This window comes from Atta colombica, unplaced genomic scaffold (assembly GCF_001594045.1).
Source record: "Atta colombica isolate Treedump-2 unplaced genomic scaffold, Acol1.0 scaffold15, whole genome shotgun sequence".
NCBI lineage: Eukaryota > Metazoa > Arthropoda > Insecta > Hymenoptera > Formicidae > Atta > Atta colombica.
This window is the reverse complement of record NW_017259239.1, coordinates 887520-912874: the sequence shown is the minus strand read 5'-3', so window position 1 is coordinate 912874 and position 25355 is coordinate 887520. Positions and strand designations below refer to the sequence as shown.

The window sequence follows — 25355 nt, the reverse complement described above, 5'->3', positions numbered from 1 at the left end:
TTATAAAAAAATTGCTTTATAGAAAACACATATCACTAGAAATGCGAAAAAATTAAAGTTAGTGAGATATATGTACAGAAAATAGTTTTCATTTTAGAGTCTTCGTAAGAAATTTATTCAAATACATTGAAATATTAATATTGAAACATTTCGTGCAATATAACAAAAAGCGAACATCTTAACATTGTTGAAATCTTACAGCAATGATTCAACGTTTCGCAACCACTATGCAATATTGCAATGTTTCAGTGAAATTATTCTGCAATGTTTCTGCAATCTTTCTCTGCTGTATGGGTTTACTTTATGCTGTTCTGCAAGATGAAAATATGTAACGCGATAGTTATTCAAGAATTGTTTCATATATGCGATTACCTTCAATAGAATTATTTGACCCTACAAAGCAACATTATAAAGTTTATTCATGGTCTGTTTTATAGACAGGTGTGGCGGTTTACGCACCTCAACTTTAAATTTAAAATCGTATTATGAAAAAACTAAGAAAAAAAAGTAGAAATAAAACTGATTTAGAAAATTACAAGCATTTAAAACAACATAATATTATCAATAATATAATCAATAATATATAATCATTATTATTTAAACTACCTAATTTACAAAAGAAAATCAAGAATTTTATTTTCGTATTCATAGAATGCGAATTCGTTTTTATATAATTTTGAATAAAAACAAACCATAATATACAAATTATGAATTTATATTTCTTTATTTAGCTAAACAGATTGATTTTATTAATGTGATGATTTTATTAATAAAGTGCAATAGTTAGTTTCTAAGAAATAAGGAGATGTTTAGGAGACCTATATCAGTATCGGCGACTTTTTTCTATTCAAAGACATATGAATTTATTCCTATTGTCAGCGTGATAAGATACAAAGTTTTCTTAATTTTTACTTTAAATCGAGGGAAATTTTAATTTCAAATTTTTTTATCAATATGTTTATTAGAAATATTAGATAATAATATTAGAAATTAAAAAAAATATAGAAAGTATTAAATTCAAAATTAAATAATCGGGTTCTCGAAATTAAAAAACAAAAATATAATGTATGGACAATGAGAACTTTACACAGCGCGGGAGTTATTGCGCAATTTATATAATAGTCATAAACTCTTCACATAATATATTAGAAACAATTTTTCAAGATACTCATCCTTGCTTTCACATAGAGCATAACTTCAACAATGTCCAACAATACATTCCTGTCCTGTCAATACATATTATATTCTACGACTTTGAAGATGATTTGAAGTAAACCGAAACGTCCGAATTAAGTCTGTATTGAAAAGTCATTGTTTCTAATATATTATGTGAATTTATAACTATTATATAAATTGCACAACAACTCCCGCACTGTGTAAAGTTCTCGCACACATTATCCATACATTATATTTTTGTAAAGTATTAAATGTTCATGAAATCTAAGTAAATCCTTATTTTTGCGTATTATTTATGAGGTGCTAGTGATAACAATCTCAATCAGGAATTTCATTACGCGAGATTGCGTCATAACAATAACGTTATACATACTTAGTACGATTATACCTTATATTCTACTCTCAATGATCGCACCGCCAACTAGTCCGCCGTTTTCCAGAACATGGCACCCGCATTAAAATTCCGTGCCCAATTGTTTATGTTTTGCAGGTACACTTCCGGCAGAGTGCTAATGAGGACCGTTAGAGGAAAGGAGAAGACTTGCTATTATCCTTACCCGTCGACTCAGGAAGACAGTGAAGAACATCTTACACCCAAGAGATTCCATAGCCGTCCTCCGTCAAAGGAAGATCTCTCGCCTTCCAGGTATTTACGACAATACAAAATATTTCTACCAACTAGCTTTGATCCTTATATTATCGTTGAGATTATCGTTGAGATTTATTACATTTATTACTTAATGATCCATTATTTTGTTGAAAATGCATATGTGTATATATATATATATATATATATATATCGCAATTCAAACAGTTACTGATATATAATAGCAAAGTATATATTCTTTTAAAATGGTCCGAATCAATTTACAAAAAATACACAATTTAAAATAATATAATTGAGAAAATATAAAATCACAGAAAAAACTAAACTGTATACAGTTATAAAAAAGTAACAATTAAATTATAACTAATGCTAATATACAAACAATAATAATAATGTATATCAATATAAAACAGTCTCAAATTACCAAATACACAAATTAAGATGAAATAAAAATTAAAATAATTATACCTTAATCTAAGTCATACTGTTCGCTTCAATGATGTCAATTAATTATATCAGTTTTGTATCGTCAAACAACACATATACAAATAGGCAAAATGCGAAAGAGTTCTAAGACATTATGAAATGAAATGACAAAACAAAGAGAAAGGAAGGCTGTGAAATAAGAATGGAAATAAAGTTAGAAAGAGAAAAAATAGGAGCAAGAGAGGGAAAACAAGGAATAGAAAATGAATTAAGAGAAAGAGAGTGATTTTATAATTTGGTGATAAGATTCAGGTAATAATTTTTTAATTTAGTTTCAATCTATCTATTTAAAGAGCTTTTTCATTGTGAATTATTTCTGATATCAATCTTTTATGATGGTTCATTATTTAAAATTTTTATCTCCTTCTAATTAAAATTATGATTATGACTAACTCGATGTTCTGTAATAACCGATGGGGACCCTATTTTTTTATTGATATCTGAAATATGTTCATGCAATCTAGTTTTTAATTTTCTTTTTGTTTGGCCATGTAACTAGCCTCACAATTCTCACATGATATTTGATGAACCGTATTCTGATTGAATAATAATTGATCCTTTCTTTTTTTTGAAACTTTTAAGAATATTTGGAATGGTAAAAGACAAGCTTACAATTGAATTTCATTGCTATCGGTAAGAAACTTTTAGATATTGATTTTACATAAGGAATGATAAAAAAAATTTTTCTTTAGTGTGTGTATGAATTTTTTCATGTGTTCACATTAAAATGCAAAAGCAAGGTTTAAATAGACAGGTTGAAACTGAATCGCTGAACTTTATCATCAAATTATAAAATCATTCTTTCCCTCTTAATTCATTTTCTATTCCTTTCCCTCTCTTGCTCCTATCTTTCCCCTTTTTAACTTTATTCCCACCATTCTTATCTCACATACAGCCTTCCTTTCTCTCTGCTCCGTCATTTCATTTCATAATGTCTTAGAATGGCGAAGCATCTTAGAACTCTTTCACATTTTGTCTATTTGTATATGTGTTGTTTGACGATACAAAAGTGACTTGATATATTAATTGACATCATTGGAGCGAACAGTATAACTTAGATTAAGATATAATTATTTTAATTTTTATTTCGTTTTAATTTATGTATTTGATTAAGACCGTCTTGCATTGATATACATTGTTATTATCCTTTGTATATTAACATTAGTTATAATTTAATTGCGACTTTCTTATAATTATATACATAGTTTAGTTCTTTCCATGATTTTATATTTTCTCAATTATATTATTTTAAATTGTGTATTTTTTGTAATTCGATTCGGATCATTTTAAAAGAATATACTTTGCTATTATACAATATATCAGTAACTATTTTAATTGCTTTTTTATAATTATATACTGAATTTTATTAAGTTATATTGTGTTCCATTAACAGATCTCTTTATTATTATCTGCAACTTCCAAATAACTATATATAAAGTATGGCTCAATTACATATTAACTGTGACAATAGATATTTATAAAAGGTATCGTCTAAGATATAACAAATCATGTTAATTCCTATTTCTTTTGTGATTGCATGCCGTTAAATGGCCACTTGTTCAAAATTAAGTTTTAAGTTTATTTTTATTTGTATATTGAAAATGACACGATCGTTGTCGGAACATATGTTATTTGTTATTTGAACATTAAATGTTTTTTTGAATTAAATTTGAACATTAAATTATTGTTTGGCTCATAGCTCTTCTTTTTTATTTGTATTGATTTATTTTTTTAGCCATATTATTACTTATACTTTATAATTATAAATTTAAGCTTGAATAAAATGGCACTAAAGTGCTCTCTTTTTTATAATAATAATGAAAAAATGTTGCTCACGATAGTAGAAGTAAAGCTCGTTTCTCAAAATAACGAGCAAGGAACACAATTAACAATGTCTTCGATTCATTTCAGCCTTACAGACGGTGCGAGATTTGGAGGCAGTTGCTTGATTCATGGCCCTCCGTTACCACCGTTACACACCGAGTGCGAAGATCTCTCGGTCTCCGGAGACGCAGGCATAGAGGAAGTCAAGAGTCCCGCGCTGCGCAGCCCACCCGTCTTCTCGCACTCCCGTTGTCCACCGGAGGTGCATAGATCCTGCATCTGCGTGCGCTTCATTGCGGAGCATACCAAAATGTTGGAAGACTCGACTAAGGTATAAAATCTATTGAAATAAATAGAGAGACATAACTTTTAATAAAAATTTTATTTGATTTCGATTATTGCTTTTTTCTTATACATAATAGGAAAGATCAAACTCCACAAAAATTTAGTACTTTTAAATATAAGATTCTTTTATCTCATTTTTTTATATAGAAAATTGCGTATTAAAGAATTACGTATATTTAAAAATACAAATAAAAATATATTTTATATATTGAATATATTTGATAAATATAATTAATTGATTTTTAAGGAAAAAATAAAAATGTATTTTTTGAGGAATCACCCAAAATGCCTCATACTTGAGGCACTATGGATTACACATTAAAAGTTTAGGCTTATAAGTTTAAGAAATAAGAGTGATAAAAGTTGAAAAGAAATTTTAATTAACTTACACAGCCATAATCATTAATATGATAAAACATAATTACAACGATTAACTATAATTATTAATTAATAGAATAAAAAATCCATAAATAAATATATTAATCAATGAATAAATGGAAAATTTATGAAGTGAATGAACTTATAAATAAAATTAAATAATATTTAGGTTTATAAACTGTCATTCTAGCGTAGGTATAAATTAATTTGTTTTCTCATATATTTAGAGTGTGACCGATAATGTCCCAAACTTTTAGAGCGGTATTCATAGTTGGATCTTATATTTATGACTGTCTTAAGATACAATGAATCAATCAGACAGCCGATAGCATCTTAAAGAGTAATATCTAGGTGAACGCCTGAAAACATAGGATAACTTTGTGAATTTTTTAATCAAATAATAATTAAAATGAGTGGAAATTCGGATTGAAGGCTTTTAGTGTACATATATCTAAGTACACAAAACAATTTTTATTTAATTTTTTTGTGTCAAGATGGCGGCGCTGGAGCTTTGCAAGTGAGACCGCGTTTTTCTCATTGGCCTCCGGGGCAACAGAAGTACCTTCTACTTCTTTCACTAAGAACAAAAAACAAAATTTTTTTATAATCTACATTAAATTTGCTAGAGAAGTATATGTTAAATACACACGTATATGTTAAAATATTGATTTTTGTAGAAATGATGAGCATGTGAATACAAAGTTTCATTTTCATCCAAAAAGTTCAGTAAAAAGGTATTTATAACAAAAAAAGTTTTTAATCGATCGTAAAAATCATGTGTACTTCTCTAGAGAATTTAATTTAGCAATTGCTGTAAAAATTTCAAGTAGATATCGGATAAAATTTGTTAAAGTTATGCTGCTAGCCAATTAAAAAAACGTGGTTTCGAGAAAAACATGTTTAAAGTTTTGAGTAACATTATGTTATATTTAATTATAGGAATTTTTAATTTATCTTTAGTCTGCGATACCTGCATCATGTAACTTTCTTTTCACATTAATATTTACTTCCTTTTCCTCTTTCCTAAAAGATGTGGAGGCTCTCCGAGCGTCCTTAGCGGCATCCGTAAGCGAGCGCTCAGCAAACTTGACGCAGCACGTCAGCCTCAACGCAGAAATTATAGCAATTATGACCTACAGTCAGTTGTAACACTTGCATAATTTCCATTATATTTGACAATCCATCATTGAAAATGCAAATTGCGATATTTGCAGCGATGTCGACTATTTTTTTGTCACTTGAAGATGTTTTTGGAGCGAACGACCACACAATCGAATTGAAGTTTTCATTGCTATTTTGCGTGAAAGCAATGATTGAGTAATTCATCCCTACTTAAATTCTCACTAGCTTCACAGCATCAAAAATTTTCTCTGAAAGAGACGTTTTATGCTGATAATTATGTATATAATTTGAAATCTTCGTTTTTTGCCACGAGCGCCACGAATCCGCACCGCTCAGGCACTTATCGTATTAAGGTATAATTTCATCCGTCGAAACTTTATGATATAGAGTTGCCCAAATATCGTTCCGCATTTTTTCAGTGGAATCCAGATTTCGACGAATGGCTAAGCCATTATAATAATACAGTGAACTAGTCAATTAATTTATCTTTTCCGTTAAGATTTTTCATGTTCTTCTTTAAATTCTGTAGCCGAGAGCCCATACGCTTCCGCACATGGTCTATGTATTCTTTTTTACAAACTGCATAAGATTTAGCATCTAAAATTCCCATGAATGTTGCTGTCTCCATCACCAATATAATTTACATATTTAATATTATGGAGATCTTCGGAACGTGAAAACATCTCGATAATTGCATCCATCTTTGCAGCTGACTCGGTATGATTCGCTTGGCTCCGAATGTGAGTTAGCTCCATTCTTCGTATTCTGCAGTGTCCTTTTTCTTTATTCAAAAGTCGCAAATTTTATAGTATTTCGATTTAACACAAATATCGAATTTTGCTAATATACCACCCGATGAGCGTGACTAATCCAGAGTGTGAAGAAAACGACGAAAATCTTCGCTTTCTCCACATCTCATCGCTAGATACAATAATTCCATTATGTCCTTTTAATGTAGATAATTTTTTCTTCAGTTGCTTTCTTAACACATTTTGAACTAATAGCTTCCATTGCGACATAAATGTTATTAACGATACAGTCATAAGTTGATTAAAAAATTGGCCGTGGCAGATCCATAAACGCGCAAAATTTAATAATACCGTTTAAACTAATTCCCAATAATCGCATCGTTTCAACAATTATACTGACAGTTATATTTCAAATTAAAACTTACTAACATTTAGAATGACATATTAAATTATAAATATTCATTGATTGATATTATGTACCTACAGATTGCAGAAGCCTTAATTACTACGCGCTCCTTCGATGAGCTTAGATGGTATCATACCGCGCTTTAAAAAAACCGCTGCAAAACTCTTAAAAAATTTTTTTGACGTATAAGACCAATTGTATCTTATTTCACAAGACTCTAAAGTATCATTTTAGACAAAAAAAATTTTTTCGATTTTTCGAAAATTTTCACCTAGATATTACTCCTTAAGTGCGTTACACGTGTGTGTGTGTGTGTGTGTGTGTGTGTGTGTGTGTGTGTGTGTGTGTGTACATATACTCTACATACTGTATGCAAATATCTTAATTTATAATTAATTAAAATGAGTACGGTTCAATTGAAATAAATCAACACAATACATTAATAGGACTCAACATAAGATGTTATTAGTGTGAAATTTGATTTATTCATAAATCACAATTTGTCACAATTGCAAAGATTTCGATTCAATTTCGGATCCTTATCAATGCTAATTGTGTAAATTGAATTATAATTAAAGATTCTAATGACAACTGAAATTAATCAGCTGGGTGTAATAATGTATCAACAATATCACTGCGCTTCCAGTACATTATATATGCAGTAATTTATCAAATCATTATTTTCAGTTATATAATTTATATTTTCTTGTATAAGTCTTATCTTGCTTATCTCGTCAGATGAAACTCAATACATCAACAGCTTAAAAATACTTCGATATTTATGTAATAAATTTTCGTGTTACAAATTTTATTTCTATTGTAACTGAAAATAATAATTTGATAAATTGCTGTATCGGAAAATGCAATGACATCATTGATACATCATTGTCCCCAATTAGCTAATTCCAATTGTGATTAGCATCTTTAATTATAATTCGATTTACGCAATTAGCATTGATAAGGATCTGAAATCGTTTGCGATTGTGACAATTTATGAATAAATCAAATTTCATATTAACATCCTAGCTGTTATTGCATTAATTTATTGTATCTTAATTTATATTTTATATGTATTTCATTTGCGCATCCATTTCCGCGTCCGCTTCTTTTTTTTTGTGTATAAAATTTGAAAATTTGATTATGTATATGTATAAAAACTTGAAAATATTTTCGTCACTATAAATCGAAAATATTCCCATGAATCAAATCCCATCAATCAAATCATTCCTCTGCGCAGGTAAAAGAGGATTGGAAGTATGTGGCGATGGTGCTAGATCGCCTGTTCCTCTGGATCTTCACTCTGGCGGTTTTGGTTGGTACTGCAGGCATCATTCTACAAGCACCGACTCTTTATGACGATCGAGTACCTATCGACAAGAAATTTAGCGAATTCGCTACCACAACGGTGGTAAAATGTCCGCCCCAGTAGTCCACGCCTGAGCCCTGTACCGTAGAGAAAGACTAAGGACCAAAAGCCTGGACCTGGTCTTAGGAGTATTCGCTCATCTCCTTATCCTTAATGACAAAATTACGGCAAAAGGGCTCCGATTTTGTAAAGAATGACCGAGAGTATACGATTGACGATTTCAAAAACGACGAGTGGACGTAAACTCCTTTTAGAGAAGGATAAAAATCAGAAAAATGAAACATATTGTTCTAGAGAAAGAGAGAGTATCGGTAGAAAGATGAGAACCGTCTCGAAAAAGAAGACGATATATGTCGTTGTAAAATCTTGAAACGAGAGAACTTGGGGCGACGTCGTGTTGTCGCTTGAACAAATTGCAATTGGTATCTCCTAAACAGGGACACATCACTCGCGTGATGGGCGTGAGATTCGCAAGGAGATTTACGTACCTACATAGTCTGCTCAAGTAAATTGTAATACGAAGCTGCCACTATTTAATCTGGTAACACATCAGGCTGACGGACGTTACGATATAACAGTATATAGTATAATTTTAATGTTCCAGAAATAGGGATTAAACGCGATGATCAAGCTTTCGATCTCCGCCTATCGTTTGTCTAAACGCACGCGAACGGGCATTAAATTATCATTCGAATAAAATTTGGAATAATAATAATAAAATAATAATCTCGACATGAATGAAAGCTAACACGAAGTTAATTAATGTCATATTTTAGTCTACGTTGTAGATTTATAATCTAGAACAAGGCAGCCTACAAAGATAGCTTTGATTGTTGATGATGTCGCGGTTGTATTGCTGCAGCATCTTGCATGGTTTACAATGAAGATTTAACGCCATAATAAACGTGCAAAGATTTTTCTTTTTTAAATGATTTTTATATTAAACGCGATGTATCAATAACTCTATAGCTTGTCGCTGCGTGTGCAATTTACTGAAGCTTGAAGCTTGCAAGCTTCTGCATTACAATAAAATGCGAATAAGAAGCTGCAGCACATCAATACAATTGACAACAATCCATACGCAAACAATACTTCGCTCGAACGATGAAAGTCATGTTTCGCGAGCGTTTTGTCTTTTACAACGCGGGCTGGGAGTCGCTCGCACTTACGCGAATTAATTAGGTAATCGGCGTGTAGCTTGTCGTACTACGCAGACCTTAGGGTGTATCCTTACTCAAAGTATATAATCAGTTGATAATTTTACAAACAACCGTTTATACGAACATAATATATACATACATATATTTAAGAGTAACGGACGATAGCGCGTCGGTAGCGCGAAATACTATTCGACTGCATGTATTATCCTAAACATTTAATCAACTTCCTTTCTTTTTACTAATTTCTTTTTATTATTAATGACTATATTTCTATAATTACAATCTTTCTGTAACTTTACATCTATTATTAATTCTCTCATTCAACGCTTCTTGATCCCTTTCCCTTTTCCGATAAGCGATGTAAATATCTTTATTCGTACGCAACATTATTTTTTGTTCTCTTCGCTGTTCTCTTTATAAAGAAGAGAATGCATATCTTATGTCGCCGACGCATCTCGCGATCCCTCTCAATAAGAATATATTATACTTTGTAACGAAAAATGAAACACATGAGAGTATGATAAAGAATAACCGATAATACGGTAAGAACAAGTAAAGCATACGAATTCTAAAGCTGATAGTTGTAGGGAATTGAACAACCATTGACGCCGTTGTTCAAAACCGTAGTTTGTGATTGTTGTCACTGTGAGTCGTTATTTATTATTTTCGCTCTTTTTCGTTTCCTTTTATAGGCAAAGCGTCACGTACGATATTTGTCATTGTGGTTAAACGATTGTCTGTCGCGAATCGTTCGTGCGAGTAAGCACAAAGATGATCGTAACTGAATCGTGAAATGTGAATCGTAATCATAGGTCAACAATGTTTTGATCAACTACGACTCACGTTTCACGATTCAGTTACGGGCTCTTTATGCTGAGGCCGTTATTCGCGAGAAATGTTAACGTCGGAGAATTTTGGATCCTCTTCCTGTCTAATTTGTTGATTTTTCGCGTATTTCGAAAAATTTTGGAAATGAAACTTTTTCTATAATAATAATTTAATGCAAATGTAATTTATTACAAAGTTGATGGGGACACTGATCAACGTATTATTAATTTATACAGGATAGGTTAGAATTTTTATTAATTTAAGTTTGAAAACACTTAATTGATCATTTTCTTATAGATTAAAATAAATGTGATTTTATTCTAGGATAACATTTTCATACATCAAAGAATTTTTTTCTTTTAATAAAACAAGATTCACGATTGATTTTATCTTTTAAGTCGATTAATATTCGCATCGATATATCCAATTCTCCGACATTTTTAGGACATTTACAGTGAATGCACTAGTTCATTTTAAAGCCTTGTACATCGATCTCAATGAGAAATGACAATGAAATTGACATCAAATCGATGTCAATTCGATGTCGAAATCATCAAATTGACGAAATCATGATTCGATATCGATTCCATTGTCATTTCTCACTGAGATGTAATCTATGTAAAAGTAAAAAAAGATGCAAATCTTTTGAATTATAAAATACAGATTTTACTTAACACCTAATAAAATATATATAATATTGATGATTTCATGATTTAATCCGTTTTTATGTTTATATTAAACTCGTATTTTTAAGTCAATTTGTATACGGCTTTAATGTGTATCAGTGCATATTGAATGCATCTAATTGAATTCACTTTAGTCATAACTAACGAGTAATAATTTTCTAGATATAATATTGTAGTTGAACTGTAAATATATATACATATTATTACGGGAGGGAAAAAATAAAAATTCCCCATTACTACTGCCATTAAAATGCAACGCCCGTACTTTAAGAACGTTTTTACGCCATCACTCGAATGACCATCGATCGTTCTTCGTAAAGAACAATTTCCGGCATACGATTTTTCTTTCGTTCACCAATCGATCGAGGAGAGATCGGGTCAACGAGAAAATAGAACTTCATGACAGTAACTTCTTCTCGAAACTCGGATGAATTTTTCTGTCTAATTGATCATATTGCAGCGATGCCAATCGATCTATGCCGGATATTGTACAAAAGTATATACCATTCGATTGAAAATCGTCCAGTGAATGCCGAAGCGTTAAGGAAATAAACAGGCGTGCACTTAGTATCGTAGACTCAAGAAATTATTCTCCTAACGAGAGAAAACGAAACAAATCTACTCCGCACTAGATCGTTAGGAAAACAACGCACACATTTTCTATAATAAAGCTATGTATTTATTTGTTATAAAATGATACGATCGTTAATATTCACATCAACGATGATTGTAGCAAGTATGGCATTTAATCTCTAATTAATGCGTTGAGACAATATGTTAGAGTCCTAATTTCAACTTTAACTTTTGATGAATTATTAGAAAAATAAGAATATCAATTTTAACTAACTCCTTGTTTTATCACACAATTTAATTGTTACATAAATATTATATTTAATCATCGGTTGTATTCCGAGTTATGATCATTTGTCCTCGTTGTTCACCAAATAATAAAGAAAGATAAAACTATACATCATGCGCTTCATGCGTATTTTGGAACGCACCCATCATATATTTATTGCAACAGCGATAAAACAATAACGCCGCTTGGAATTAATTTAATTAAATAATAACGGTATCTGAATTTAACAAGTAATTAAATATTAACATAAGAATTAAGAATATAAAGACAATTCCATTTTTCTATCAGAATATAAAATATTGAAAAATTTTAAAAAACAAAAAGTTTTAGGGGAAAAAATTCCGACAGAAACAAATTCACTATTATACTTACAAGTTGAATAATTTACAATAAATATAATGATTCTTCTTCTTCTTCAAGTGCCATACGTTATCACCAGCGTGTAGGCGTTTCCCTCTTTTATAAATCTGAGCGCACACTGATCGTACACAAGGTATATAGAGACCTACAGTTTAAACGATTCTGAACGGTAATTTTCGGAGGGAAGTTTCCTGGGCAAATATATATATATATTATTCGGTGGTTTGTCATTGCTTTCCGAAAGGAGCTATGAGTGTACGAAAATTTTCGGTTCTGCATCGAACCTGGGATCTTTAGTATAGCAGAGTACCGTCTGCTACACCACGCTTGCGCTCAATATAATGATTACATTTAATAAATTGGAAAGAGATTTTAATTTTATAAATTAAATATATATTATTTTAAGTTATTTCTAATAGCTACCAACTTTCAATAATTAATTTAGAAATTAATTTTCCGTAATTTTTTATTGTCACCAACATTAATGAAAAGCAAAGAGTTGTACTTACGCTAAGACAACCTCCTGCAACATACATCGCCAACTGCAGAAATCACGTCGATGTGATCGAAATATTCGATCGATAGAATGATTTTAGATTACGCGAAGCAAGATCGAATGAGAGAAAAATAGAACGAATGAAGTATGTGCATTTATAGGTAATAACTATTTAACTGGATAATAAATTATTTAACAGAATTAAAATGTAAATACTGTGTACATAATGAACGTAGCGATAAATAACAGCTATAAATGGATTGGGTCTTTTTTACGATTTTCAAATAAAATTGGTACTTTTCCGAAAAATAGCATGGGGCTTTAATACTCGTCATACTCGTAACACATTATTATGTATATTATATATCTCGCAATTTTTTTAATAATTTTAATCTTTTATTATCCAAATATAATACGAGTATATTCAATTCTCATTTGATTGAAACGATAGAAACATTTTCATCAGAAAATAACTACTGAATTTGAGAAAATAATTCATGACATGTTAGCATTCACTAATTGTTTTTAATACTAAACTATGTTTGATTAAATTCTATTTATTGACTATTCTCTAAACAATTATTACTTATTAAACTTAAATAATTAATTCATATAATCTTCATTCTTTTTTTGTTATAAAAAATAAAATTTTCACTGTACAAAAATAATTTTGAGAAATAGGAAATTATTCATTTGCAAAATCTACTTCATCAAGGTAATTACTGAAACGCTAAATCAACGAAAGACTCATGAGATGAAACTATATCTTTTTATTTATCACAATTTTTGTCACATATGAAATTCTTTGTAATCAGTACAATATTAATATTTCGTCACGTAATAATTATGTCGTAATACGTTTTGCCTTACTGCATTATATTTATATCGAATTTATAAGCGATATATTACTTAATAAGTTACATGATTCTTATTATATGATTCTTTTTGGTAATCCATTTTTCAATAGCAATTCACAAATTAGTGTTCGGTACAAAATTATTGAAAATTCAAGCGCTATTAATTAATGTGCATGATAAAAAGAAGTCAAGCGTACAAAGGATTGAACAAAATCGCACTGAGCGAAACTCATCGTATTCGGGTGAAAGAAAAATAAAGAGAAAAAAGCGCTCAATGCAGAAAGGCATAACCAAATATAACGAATCTTTTTGACATACGTTTGAAACAAATGCGAAATTAAAAATCATAGAATTCGAAATTGCATTTGTTTGTTTGCTTGGAATCTTGCACAAAATGTTAACAATTTTACTTTATTGTGCTGGTGTGTACATATGCGATCGTTTTAGAATGTCGACAACGCGCTCACACGCAATACTGATAATAATACGTCTGATAAAATTGAGTGAATTGTATGAAGACAATAAACGATCGATATACCTTTTCGACACAATTAATTGAAGGGGTTATTTACGAAATAAGACGTATCTTCAAAGCGAGGCTTTCGAAAATAAAAGAAAATATTTCTTTGTATTGACATTAAATAATAAATTGTCATTAAATAAATTATTATTAATAATTACCTTAAGAAAACTGTAGCATTTCGATTTATAGATCTTCTTTGTAAGAAACATAATGTATCTTTAATAAATTGTAATTGTTGACATAGTAAAATTGTGAAAAACATATTTATGTGTAATATTTATGTGCAATTTAATTCGTTAGAGATATATATGTCTTGTTTCAAAAATAATATCTGCAATACACACACACACACACACACACACACACACACACACAAAAGATCGGAAAATAAAAATATTTTAAAAATAATTTTCATATATTGCGAAATTTTTTTTTTTATTTACAAACAGATAAGTGCACATTTAGTGCAACCGAGTGTGCTGAGTTCAATACGAGATTCTCGCATAACGCAAACATAAAATGAAAATTGTAGCCAGAGTTAATGATTCATATTATAAATCTTCTTTGTAAAAAACATAATGTATCCTTAATAAATTGCAATTATTGTAGTAAAATTGTGAAAAAATATTTATATACTATGTAATTTATATAATTCGTTAGTATATATGTCTTATTTCAAAAATAATATCTGCGACATACATAGAACACACATGCGTGACATACACACAAAAAACACACGCACGCGCACGCGCACACACACACACACACACACACACACACACACGCACGCACGCGCGCGCGCGCGCGCACATATGAAAGACCGGAAATAAAAACATTTTTTTTATAATTCTCGTATATCGAGAAACTTTATTTGCAAACAGATGAATGCGCATTTAGTGCCAAATGCGCTGAGTTCATTACGATTCTCGCATAATGCAAACATAAAATGAAAACTATGCAGCCATAGTTAAACATTAAATACGATTGTCTAATGGTCATGGCACACACAAAAATTGAAGTATTAAATCGTTAATAAGCGAATTGGCTAATCATATTAGAGACTGTGAGGTTACAACAGTATATAACAAGTAGTATTCAATATATTGATTCCTTTACTGCTTATGTTTTACTATTTAAGTTTTTTGTGTGTCATGGTCTTAATTCGTAATGTTTTTGCAGTTTTCCAAGTGTGAGAATATGTTACTCAATATTAACGTCAAGTAAAAAAATAGGCTGCATTTAGCGTTAAACTTGCGTATTTGTAAATGTGTATCATGCAGATACAATGTAGGAAAAATCGCATTTAGCTAAATGCATTGTAAAAAATGGATTGAATATCGCCGAAGTATAAAAAATCGGCGCTGTGCAGTTCCGCAATTTTAACTCATTTCGATTTTTGGAGGATTTCGACATACGCAAAGAACGGTAAGTCTTTGCAGTGTCTATAAGACTTCGATTTCGATATCGGGTAGTTTTGGTCTCTAACGATCTTCGACCGACGATAAATCATCGCTCCCTTGAACTGCGTATTTGATAGCTTGCGAATACCGCACTAAATGCATTTAACGAGTTAGGCTAAAGAATATAAAACGAAAAGAATAAAAAACGGTACAGATAGATTATTGTAAAACGATAACATAGTATGTTATAATCGAGTGTACCGTATAGTAATATAGCGCCATTAACATGAATGAGAACGGAGAATTTACGGTAAACATTGAAATAATAATTATCATCGTTAGATACGATTATTATGTATATCGTTTGTTAAATATGTACTTACTAAGTAATTATATTAAAGACCGTCGTTTTAAGGCTACACGATGTAAGAACGAGATTCTTGTTGCTTGGTTTTGTAATCATGCTTAACAAAAGCATACGGAGAAATAAAACTTGTTGTCGTAGAAAAGTTCTCGCAGTTATTTTCGCGTGCGAATGCCAAGTGTGTCGAAACTGCCGCAATACGAAAGTGAATCGATAATTACGGGACGTTTTCCTTGTCCTATTGTACTCGACAGATCTCACAAATATATTCACACCAATGTCTCCGTAGAATTGTTCGCAGCTAGCCACTCCTGCACTTCCGGTAAGGATTCCTTTAACCACTTTATCGCGAATTTAGCATGTGCCTCGACCATCGCCATAGTATATCCTACGATCTTTATGCTTTCGAGATTATCCTCGCTGAATGTTTGAAACTAAAGAATCAAACAAACATTAAAATTGCACTTTATATAATATTCGAAAAGATTTGTGTTCTTCTTCGAGATATTATCGACAAATCATTATGAAGAAATGAAAAACAAAAGATTTGACCGGCATAAAAATAAATATTATATATATTTTCCATAAAATTATTTTATATTAATTACAATTTTTTATTATTTATTATCTTATTTGTTTATTGCTCCAGCATGAATTATTATTTTTATGCGTAAAATTAAATTACACTTACGTCTTCAAAGTCTTCCTCGCTGATCAAGCCGTTTGTCATCGCTAGTGCAAAAGCTTTTAAGATCGGACGAGATTTAGAGAATCTAAACAGACATGAGAGCACATCGTAATCTGCTTATAAGTTTGACGAAGAGATAAGAAGGTTGCAAAGTACCTCGTGACGATAACCTGCCAATTATTTTGCACGAACTTATAGGCGATTTGCGCAGCAACCGGGTTTTGCGGAAAACTTCGTAAGATCCTTTGCATCTCGTCTTCATCGTACATCTTTCCTTCAAGAATCTCGCTAAGTATTCTAACATATATTAACATGAATTATATATTGTCAAATGTATATATATATATTTTTTTTAAATTAATACATTAATAGATTTATACTTTAATTAATAAGAAATCTTTTTCTTCTTATTTAAAATTTTATTGAACATCTTTTTTATATTTTTTTATTTCTGTATTAAATATCTTGCACGTTCTAAATAGAATATTAGAAAACAAATTAACTCTAAAATGAAATGATTTACTTACAATTATGTAGATAGAAATTAGGTAGATAATAAAAATTTATTAATTTTTATATTATTTATTACTAACAATTTTTACTTACAATTGCAGAATCCATGGCGTCTGGAAACATGCAAACGCTGATAGAAGGCGATTCTTTTCATCTCGATCTGCAGTGGAATTTATCCTTTCAACAAAGTAATTCCACTCATTTCGCGTGCCGTATCGTGCAATCGTACAATACAGCACTTCACGTGCATATGCCGGTACACTAAAACGATCAAAGTTTTATTTTCAAAATAAACCGTAAAATATTAAAATGAGATCATCCTTTCAGAAATACAAATTATTATCAAAAATATCATCATATAAATTTGTTTTCTAATTTCTTTACAATGTACGCAAAACGATGCGCATTAAGATTAGTATTTGTATAAATAAAAATTAATATTATTTTTAAGCATTTTATTACAAAATTTTTTTATGACTACATTGTTATCAAATATTCTGTGTTGCATACGAATTAAAATGACATGCATATTTCAATGTAACTATTGAAACGTAGCAAAAGAAAAAACATTATAGCATGTATTTTTATCAGATTACATATTTAATTTCATAAATTAATGATTTAGATAATACTCTTCTATTATTGATATTATAAATAAAAGTGCAATTTTCAATCTTAGAAAGACAGACATGTTTAAAAATATATAACATTGTCAAGGTTCTAATCTATTTCGTGAAATTTTAAAGTAGAAAAAACATCATGTTTAAAAGATGTTCAAATGTAAGTAAAAAATCAAATGAAAAATTATTTTTATCGATCTTACACTTCATCTGCATCGGAATGATCCTTCAGTTTTGCAAAATGATTCCTGGCCCAGTCGAGACATTCCGCATTTTCAAACGCGCACGCTATCGTGAGAGTGGTCAAAGTTAATCGCGATCCCTCATCGACTTTCCACCCCACGTCTGCGTACAATTTTGAAGTAAATCTTAATGTAAATTCCTGTAAACAATACATTCGTTAAGTTATTTAATAACATTACTGTTTAGTAATAATTTGTTTAAACTATTATTTTTTAAATTTAAATTTAAACTTTCAGATTTTTTTAAATTTTAGACATTTAGACCTGTCATTACTTTGTGTCTTCAATAATAAAAATATAATTATATAATATTAAATATAAATTTCTTTTAAATTTTTTAGAATATTTTTTTCAACATAAATTATTGTTATATTAAATATGTTCGTAAAGCATTTATTTGATTAAATTGTTCTTAATTAATAATTAACTATCATTATTTAATTATTCTTAATTATATATTATAACTTTATCTTTACACTAGACATTATTTTTTTATCAAATGTTTATCGAACATAAAACTAAATGACTTCCTAAATATTAATTAAATATAAACATGTTATCCCCCAATGTTAAAAAAATGTTTTTAAACTGATATATTCTTTCAATGTTTGTTTTTTTTAAATAAGTATGCTACCTGAAAGGCGCTAAAGCCAGATGTTTCGTAAAGAAGACCGTTCAACTTCAACAGATGGCGCATTAGAATACCCCAAGGAGCGTAATGCCTTTCCTTGATTTGCATATATTTAATAAAGTCGAAAGCGGTCGCGTATTTCGTCAAGCCGACCGCGGCGAGTCCAAGCACATCGTCGATAAGCGACGCTCTGGTTTCTGCCGGAAGGATTTCGTGATTTTCCTCGAGGGCATGTATCAAGAGTTTCCAATTTTCCTCGTCATAGTGCACACGATAATAACCTTGAAAGCAATTAATAACGATAGAGGTCATTTGCATCTCATTTCGTAATTTCATATTAAATTAGAGAATATTAAGATTAACGTGTTATTCTCTAACAAGAAGTAATTTTCTGCATGAATACAAGTTACAAAAATTATTTGTAAAATAATTGTGTTATGACATATTAAGAATAATTGAAAAAAGATTATAAATAAAAAAATTAATGATAATAAAAAATAAAACAAGTATTTTTTATTTTACTAGATAACGTAAAAATGCTTATCTATAAATATCTACGAGAAACTAGATAAATCCAATTTCCTGTCTCACTATTAATAATTGTATTTAAAATATAACTCTTATTTCAGCTTTAACTTGATGTTTTATTTTTTCATTAAAAATTATTCATAAATTAAAAAATATAAAAACGTTTCGTACAAAATGGTGTAGATAAAAAATGTTTTACTAATCCAGATAAAAATGTCTCAATTTTTTAATTGAGATTTTAAGGACATTTTTAAGAAAAATATTTGTTTAGCTAACCTGTTTTATTCACATTGAATACAATCCACGAATCTTGAGCGCCAATGTTATGCACCACCATTTCCGTTTCGGAATGCAACCACATCTTTGTCGGAGATGACCAATCATTGCTCGTTTTGTTAATATAATCAAGCGGTACATACCACGTCGGTTGAATGTCGGATGATTGGTCATATGTAAATTTTTGCTGTGCAATATAGTTGATAGTAAATACATAATCGAGAAGCATATCGATATAAATTATAATACTTTTATTTCAGAAAATTAAATATGCAATTTCGTAATGTTTAAGATCGCATACCTGTCGAATAATAGCGGTGCCTTCCTTATATTGCCTCATAACGCTGACAATCGGATATCCACGATGTGAAATCCAAGAGTTCATCGCTTCGGGTAACGTAATTCCCATGGGTAAACCGATAACTTCTTCCGCCATCGCTTCCCAGAAATCGTCAACGTTCGCTGTCGAATAATTCCTAAAACATTTTAAATAATAATTTACAATAATTTTATTATTTTTCTACAACGAAAAATAGAGTATTATTGTTCATGCATTCCTTAACTTGTATATATCACGCGACAAGATTGTATAACTTTATACGTTTGTGCGATTCAACGCAATATGTATATCGATGATAGATGCACTTATGTAACGAGGCCGATAAAGAAGCATGAGGAATAATAGTCGACAGCTCGTGACATTCAACGACTGGCATTACCATAAAGCCGACGGGATAACTCGCTGTAAAACGCGTCGATTATCATTTCGACTAAATCACGCACGAGCGAATGATATAAACGTCGATGCCGGAATCGCGCGATTAATGAACGAACGACGACCCAGTTGAAGAATAAATCGACGATAATGTGATATACCCACCACCTTGCTATGAATTGCCGGTAGCCATTCCTAAAGGCGGTATCGTTTATCACGCCATGCAACATGCGAATCAAACATGCACCTACAAGAAGCAGTAGAATAGAAGTCAGAATGCAGAATTATATTATGCAGCGTTACAAGAGCGTATAATAGTCGATACTGCCTTTCAAATGAAGCTGAGACTATTTGACAATATTTTGTTTGCATGCTCAAAAATATACAGTGATTTAAATAGTTATTGAATGTGATTTAAAAAATTATAGGAAAAAGACAAGAAATCAAAAAATATGTTGAAAAGCAACATAAACTCTTAAATTGGCTACGTAATTATATAATGTTAAAATATGCAATGCAAATTTTTAATAATTATAAAAATTAATATATAGATATTAATAATAATAATAAGTTCAAGTATTTGATATTTATTTATAATATTTGTGAACATTTTTATGTAAGATATAAATATTAAAATCAAATAATCACAGTTTCATTTCAAGTATGCAATTATTGTTAATATTGAAAATAAAATAAATCAATGTTGACCAGTATTCAACTAGGAGGAATAAGATATTAATACTTGAAAATATCATAAGCATAAAAAAAGAAACAGTTTGATAAACTGTTTCGGTCTTTACCTTTCTTATGTCTAATATTGCGATCTGAAAAATCCAAATTAGTAGGATTGACGTTCGATTGCAGCGGCCTTGAAACACTGTAACTGTCTTCTTCCATGGCTTCCCATTGCACGTTGGCAAGAAAGGCAAGATTGGAACTCAATGATGAATCTATCTGAAAATAGAATTTCATAAAAACTTTGCTTTTTTCGGCGAGAGAAGACTATCCTTATTTAAATTGTCAAGTGTAAATCAATTATTTTGAAAAAGTGACATGGACATAAACTGAAAACTAAATTAATAAAAAATACAAGAAAATAATTTTTAATATTAATATAAAATAAAAAACTATATAAACAGTCGTAAAATTAAAAAGTCAAACCTTTTTTTCTATATAAAAAAATTTGGTTTTTCTATACACTTTCATATGAAAAATTTTAAAAATTATGTTTGAATACTCTTTAATTAAAAAAGCTTAACAATTTTGTACCATATAAATCAAATTTTTTTATCTAATTATTTTTTACCTTTTTAAAATAATTAACATAGAATTTAATATTAACTTTAAAAGTACATAATTTTAATATAATTTAACATATATTTCAATATAAAATGTTGTTCGTCGAACGTCGGTATGTACTTTTACAGTTAATGGATATCGCAAATATTATTCCAATTATATGCCTTCTCAATCATCTCGTGTCTCAAATAGAGAGTTGAGCCTTCAAATAGCCAAATGTCCGTCCAATTCTTCATGTTCACAACGCCGCCCAACCATTGTTCTCCTATCAGGCTTATCAGAGCACTTAACGCGTCTGTCTTCGTAACCATGGGAGATCGATCTGCGGCGTAGAAGAGCGATTGCCTTGAAAACAATTTAACTTGATATAACGCGACATCGAACATAGAGCGATCGAAAGAGTATAATGGATCACTATAAAAATTATCTTTTTAAAAAAAAGGTAAAAATAAATTCTATGTGTCCGCACCCATCAAAATAGTTATTGTGCGAAATAAAAATATTATTTTCATATACATTTGCTATAAAAAAATATGGTATCAAAAAAATATGATATCAAATCGCGTCAACTAAGCATAAATTTGTATATATTATAAAATTCTTTTGTTTTTAATTCTTTTGTTTTAATTCTCTTTGTTTTATTCCAGTCAGCCAAATTTGTTGAAAACAAATTTTGTCAAAGGCTACAAAGTTTATCGACAAAAAGGCAAATTTCATGCAAATTCTGTTATATTCAATGATGTCAGCAAATTAATGGCAAATATATAATAAAATCTGTTGACAAAATATGAGAACAAATTGTTAGCTAAATCTTGTTGACAATCTGACAGTAAATTGATGGTAAGAACCAACTAAAACTCGGTTTTCGTTGACAATTTGCGCTCACATTATGTTAGCTTTGTCAGCAAAATACAAACTTAATGCGAAGTTAATGCTATATTTTAATCGAATTTACTAGCAATTTCTAGATAAATTGCTAATTGAGTCACTACATTTTGCTGATTGGATCACTTAATAGAATAATAATAAAATATTTAATGCGAAAAAACTTGGATATTGAACATTATTGATATTGAAAATCAATGCACTTAAAAATGAAATTTTATTATATCTTTAAAATTTATAAAATAATTGTAATTTTTCCATCGAGATAATTTCATAGTAAACTAATTATTCTCTTGTAGATGAAATATAACGCTGTGAGCTTTCTTACTTCAATGATATCAATCCCGGGCTTCCGGCGTTATCGACGATTCGCGACGGTAATGCGACGATATCTAATTTCGGAAGCGGATAAGGCATCAAGAACATATCATTCAAATGTACAACAATTTGGTCGAGTTTGTCGAGAAGATAAATTCCCCGTGATCGTCTCTTCTTGGGATCGCCCCAAAAAGTCACCTCTGTCGCGTTATCAAATCCTATTTTCGTCTCACCCACCGACTCTATTTCGCCCATTATGAAAGCCAGATTGTAAGGCGAGAGCAACGGGGTATCGGTGAAGATGTCGATCACTCGATCATCCGATCTTGAAAGATACAGATTACACACTGATTAGTGATTAATTTAAACGCCTAAAAATCGTTCACATGAAAAAAAATATAGAAAACTAATGGTACGAGAAATGTCATTACAATTCATTGCGCTGATAGAATCAAATTTATATTTTAATGAAAAAATTCTTTCTTTAATGTCCTATAATTTTGGTATCTTTTAGAAGTAATTTTTAATTTAAAACAAAAAATTAAAAATTTGAAAAATGAAAAATTTGTTTGTAAGTTTTTCATTATATTTTCTCTAAAGAAAACATAGTTGGAAAAATAATAGCTGTGGAACTGGACAGTTTCGCTACTCATAAGCGATATGGATCTTGTAGGCATGTAAACGTTGACACAGCTGTAATTAACAGTATGAAATACTTACATGTCTTTGGAAATATTGAGAGGCATGTTTGACAGAACTCTCGCTTCGCGTGGATGTACCACGGACGCTGAAAAAATAGCCTTGAGTTTCACATCATCGAAGATAGGCAAAAGATGCGAAGCTCGTACAGGTTTTAACCGCGTCCCGATTAACGATCTAAAAATATATATATAATCACCCCAAAAGTAGACATATTTTTTAAAATATCTAAATTAAAGACACAAAAATATTTGAAGAAATTTTTTTTAATTTATATTTAGAGAATTAATATTAAATATTCTAAAACAGTAAAAGTTTTAATATAAATCAGAAAAAAAGAAAAAAGACATCATGTATAAAAATATGTTTTTATAATTTTTTATATTATTAGAATATGTTAATAACATATTTTTAAAATAATAAACTTATAGACAACTTTTTTGTAATTTTCAAAAAATTTAATTAATATTCCCAGTAAATATTACGTTGTAATGTTGCAGCAATATATCTGAAATGTTCCGAAATACTTTTTGCTTAGATAAATAGCTGTATCTTTTGCAAGATATATTTTAACTCTTGTGCAATCGACAATTAGTTAATTAATTTTTTTCACTATAATCATATAGAAAAACTTACTTTCCTTCGCTAGACTCGCTGTAGCTCGTTGAATAAATCGCTTTGCCATCAAATAGAATCTCATAATCGATCTCCAAGTTGTACATTCCTGGACTCATGGCGACAGCCGGATATATCACATATAATCCATTATTAGCATCCACTTCGTATCGCTGAATCTCCATATCAGTTATACTTTCATTACTGGAAGTTATCATAATAGAAGTTACTAATCCAATCGTAGCGTTTGTAGACTCCGCGATTTTCTCCTCGGGCACTGACAAATTTTCGTTTGTCAAAGAAAAAGTTTCATTGCCCGAAACGATTGCATTTCCCGAGGGATACTCCGTCACAACGATGTGTGTTGTATCCTGATTTTCCAATTGCGAAGATGACATCATAGTAGGAGCCAAAGTAGTGGCATTGTCTGCGTTGAACAGATGGTTGTCCGGCATTAAACACAATCAATTATGTAATTTTTTTCTTTCTTTATTTAATATTCTCTAAAAGTAACAAGAGTTTTGCAGAAATTTCAAATAATAATCGTTTAATTATATTACTTTTTACACGTATTAAAAAATGAAACTGGATTTAATCAGCTCAATTACGTAAAACATTTAAAACATAAAGAATAAAGTTATTTCTCTTTTTTATTTTAAAATTTATTACGAACGTTATACAATTGACACATGCACGCTATTATATTAGATATTGTCACAGCTGCAAACTAGTCGTTGTCTTATCGCGCATTATTTCACCAAAAATTTGCTTGTTTTGTTAAACCGTGCATTAATTCATTGCCTTATAATGACGATTTACGAGTTATTCATGATGCAAATTATAATCCAAATAAAAACAAGCAGCAATCGCATTCATGACATAGATTACGATCCAAATTTAATGAACACAAGTCTTAAGTACAACACTTATAAACTTCTGTGCACGTATTTATATAATTTAAGACAATTGGTTAATCATTATGAGCCGAATTAAATTGAATAAGTAAAGCGAACTATTTAAGATTATATCTTTATCTATTTTTCATTTATTTAATTAATTAATATCATTTATTTATCGTATGCTAAAATAGTTTTTGTTTATTACAATCCAAAAAAAGCAGAAAATAATTTAGATAAGGAATATTAATGGATAGAGAATCTATGTAACATTTTTGAAGAAAATTAATTAAATTATTTATAGTAAAAATGCTTAAATTAACATCAAATTATTAACATCTATGATTCTTATTAGCATTAAAAATTATTAAATTGCTCGTCAATTTAATATATGATATTACTATTCTAATTCTATTCACGATTGCATTTCAAAACTAA

At 29.8% G+C, this 25355-nt stretch overlaps 2 protein-coding genes across 2 annotated transcripts in view; one reads left to right on the top strand and one right to left on the bottom strand.

The window, feature by feature from the left end:
• The window catches only part of LOC108685264 (acetylcholine receptor subunit alpha-like), a 333770-nt gene extending 325248 nt beyond the window's left edge, over window positions 1-8522 (top strand). The window contains exons 11-12 of the mRNA XM_018189965.1: window positions 4199-4424; window positions 8331-8522. Of these exons, the coding sequence (XP_018045454.1) occupies window positions 4199-4424; window positions 8331-8522 (418 nt within the window). The remainder of the gene's footprint in view (window positions 1-4198; window positions 4425-8330) is intronic.
• A 6541-nt stretch (window positions 8523-15063) lies between these two features.
• The window catches only part of LOC108685273 (thyrotropin-releasing hormone-degrading ectoenzyme-like), a 16973-nt gene continuing 6681 nt past the window's right edge, over window positions 15064-25355 (bottom strand). Inside the window, exons 4-17 of the mRNA XM_018189987.1 lie at window positions 24043-24448; window positions 23428-23583; window positions 22718-23032; window positions 21669-21849; window positions 21006-21159; window positions 20371-20452; window positions 19792-19966; window positions 19491-19677; window positions 18690-18967; window positions 18017-18195; window positions 17287-17454; window positions 16837-16977; window positions 16684-16765; window positions 15064-16426 (exon numbers count right to left, since the gene is read on the bottom strand). Of these exons, the coding sequence (XP_018045476.1) occupies window positions 16262-16426; window positions 16684-16765; window positions 16837-16977; window positions 17287-17454; window positions 18017-18195; window positions 18690-18967; window positions 19491-19677; window positions 19792-19966; window positions 20371-20452; window positions 21006-21159; window positions 21669-21849; window positions 22718-23032; window positions 23428-23583; window positions 24043-24448 (2669 nt within the window). The 3' untranslated portion in view covers window positions 15064-16261. The remainder of the gene's footprint in view (window positions 16427-16683; window positions 16766-16836; window positions 16978-17286; window positions 17455-18016; window positions 18196-18689; window positions 18968-19490; window positions 19678-19791; window positions 19967-20370; window positions 20453-21005; window positions 21160-21668; window positions 21850-22717; window positions 23033-23427; window positions 23584-24042; window positions 24449-25355) is intronic.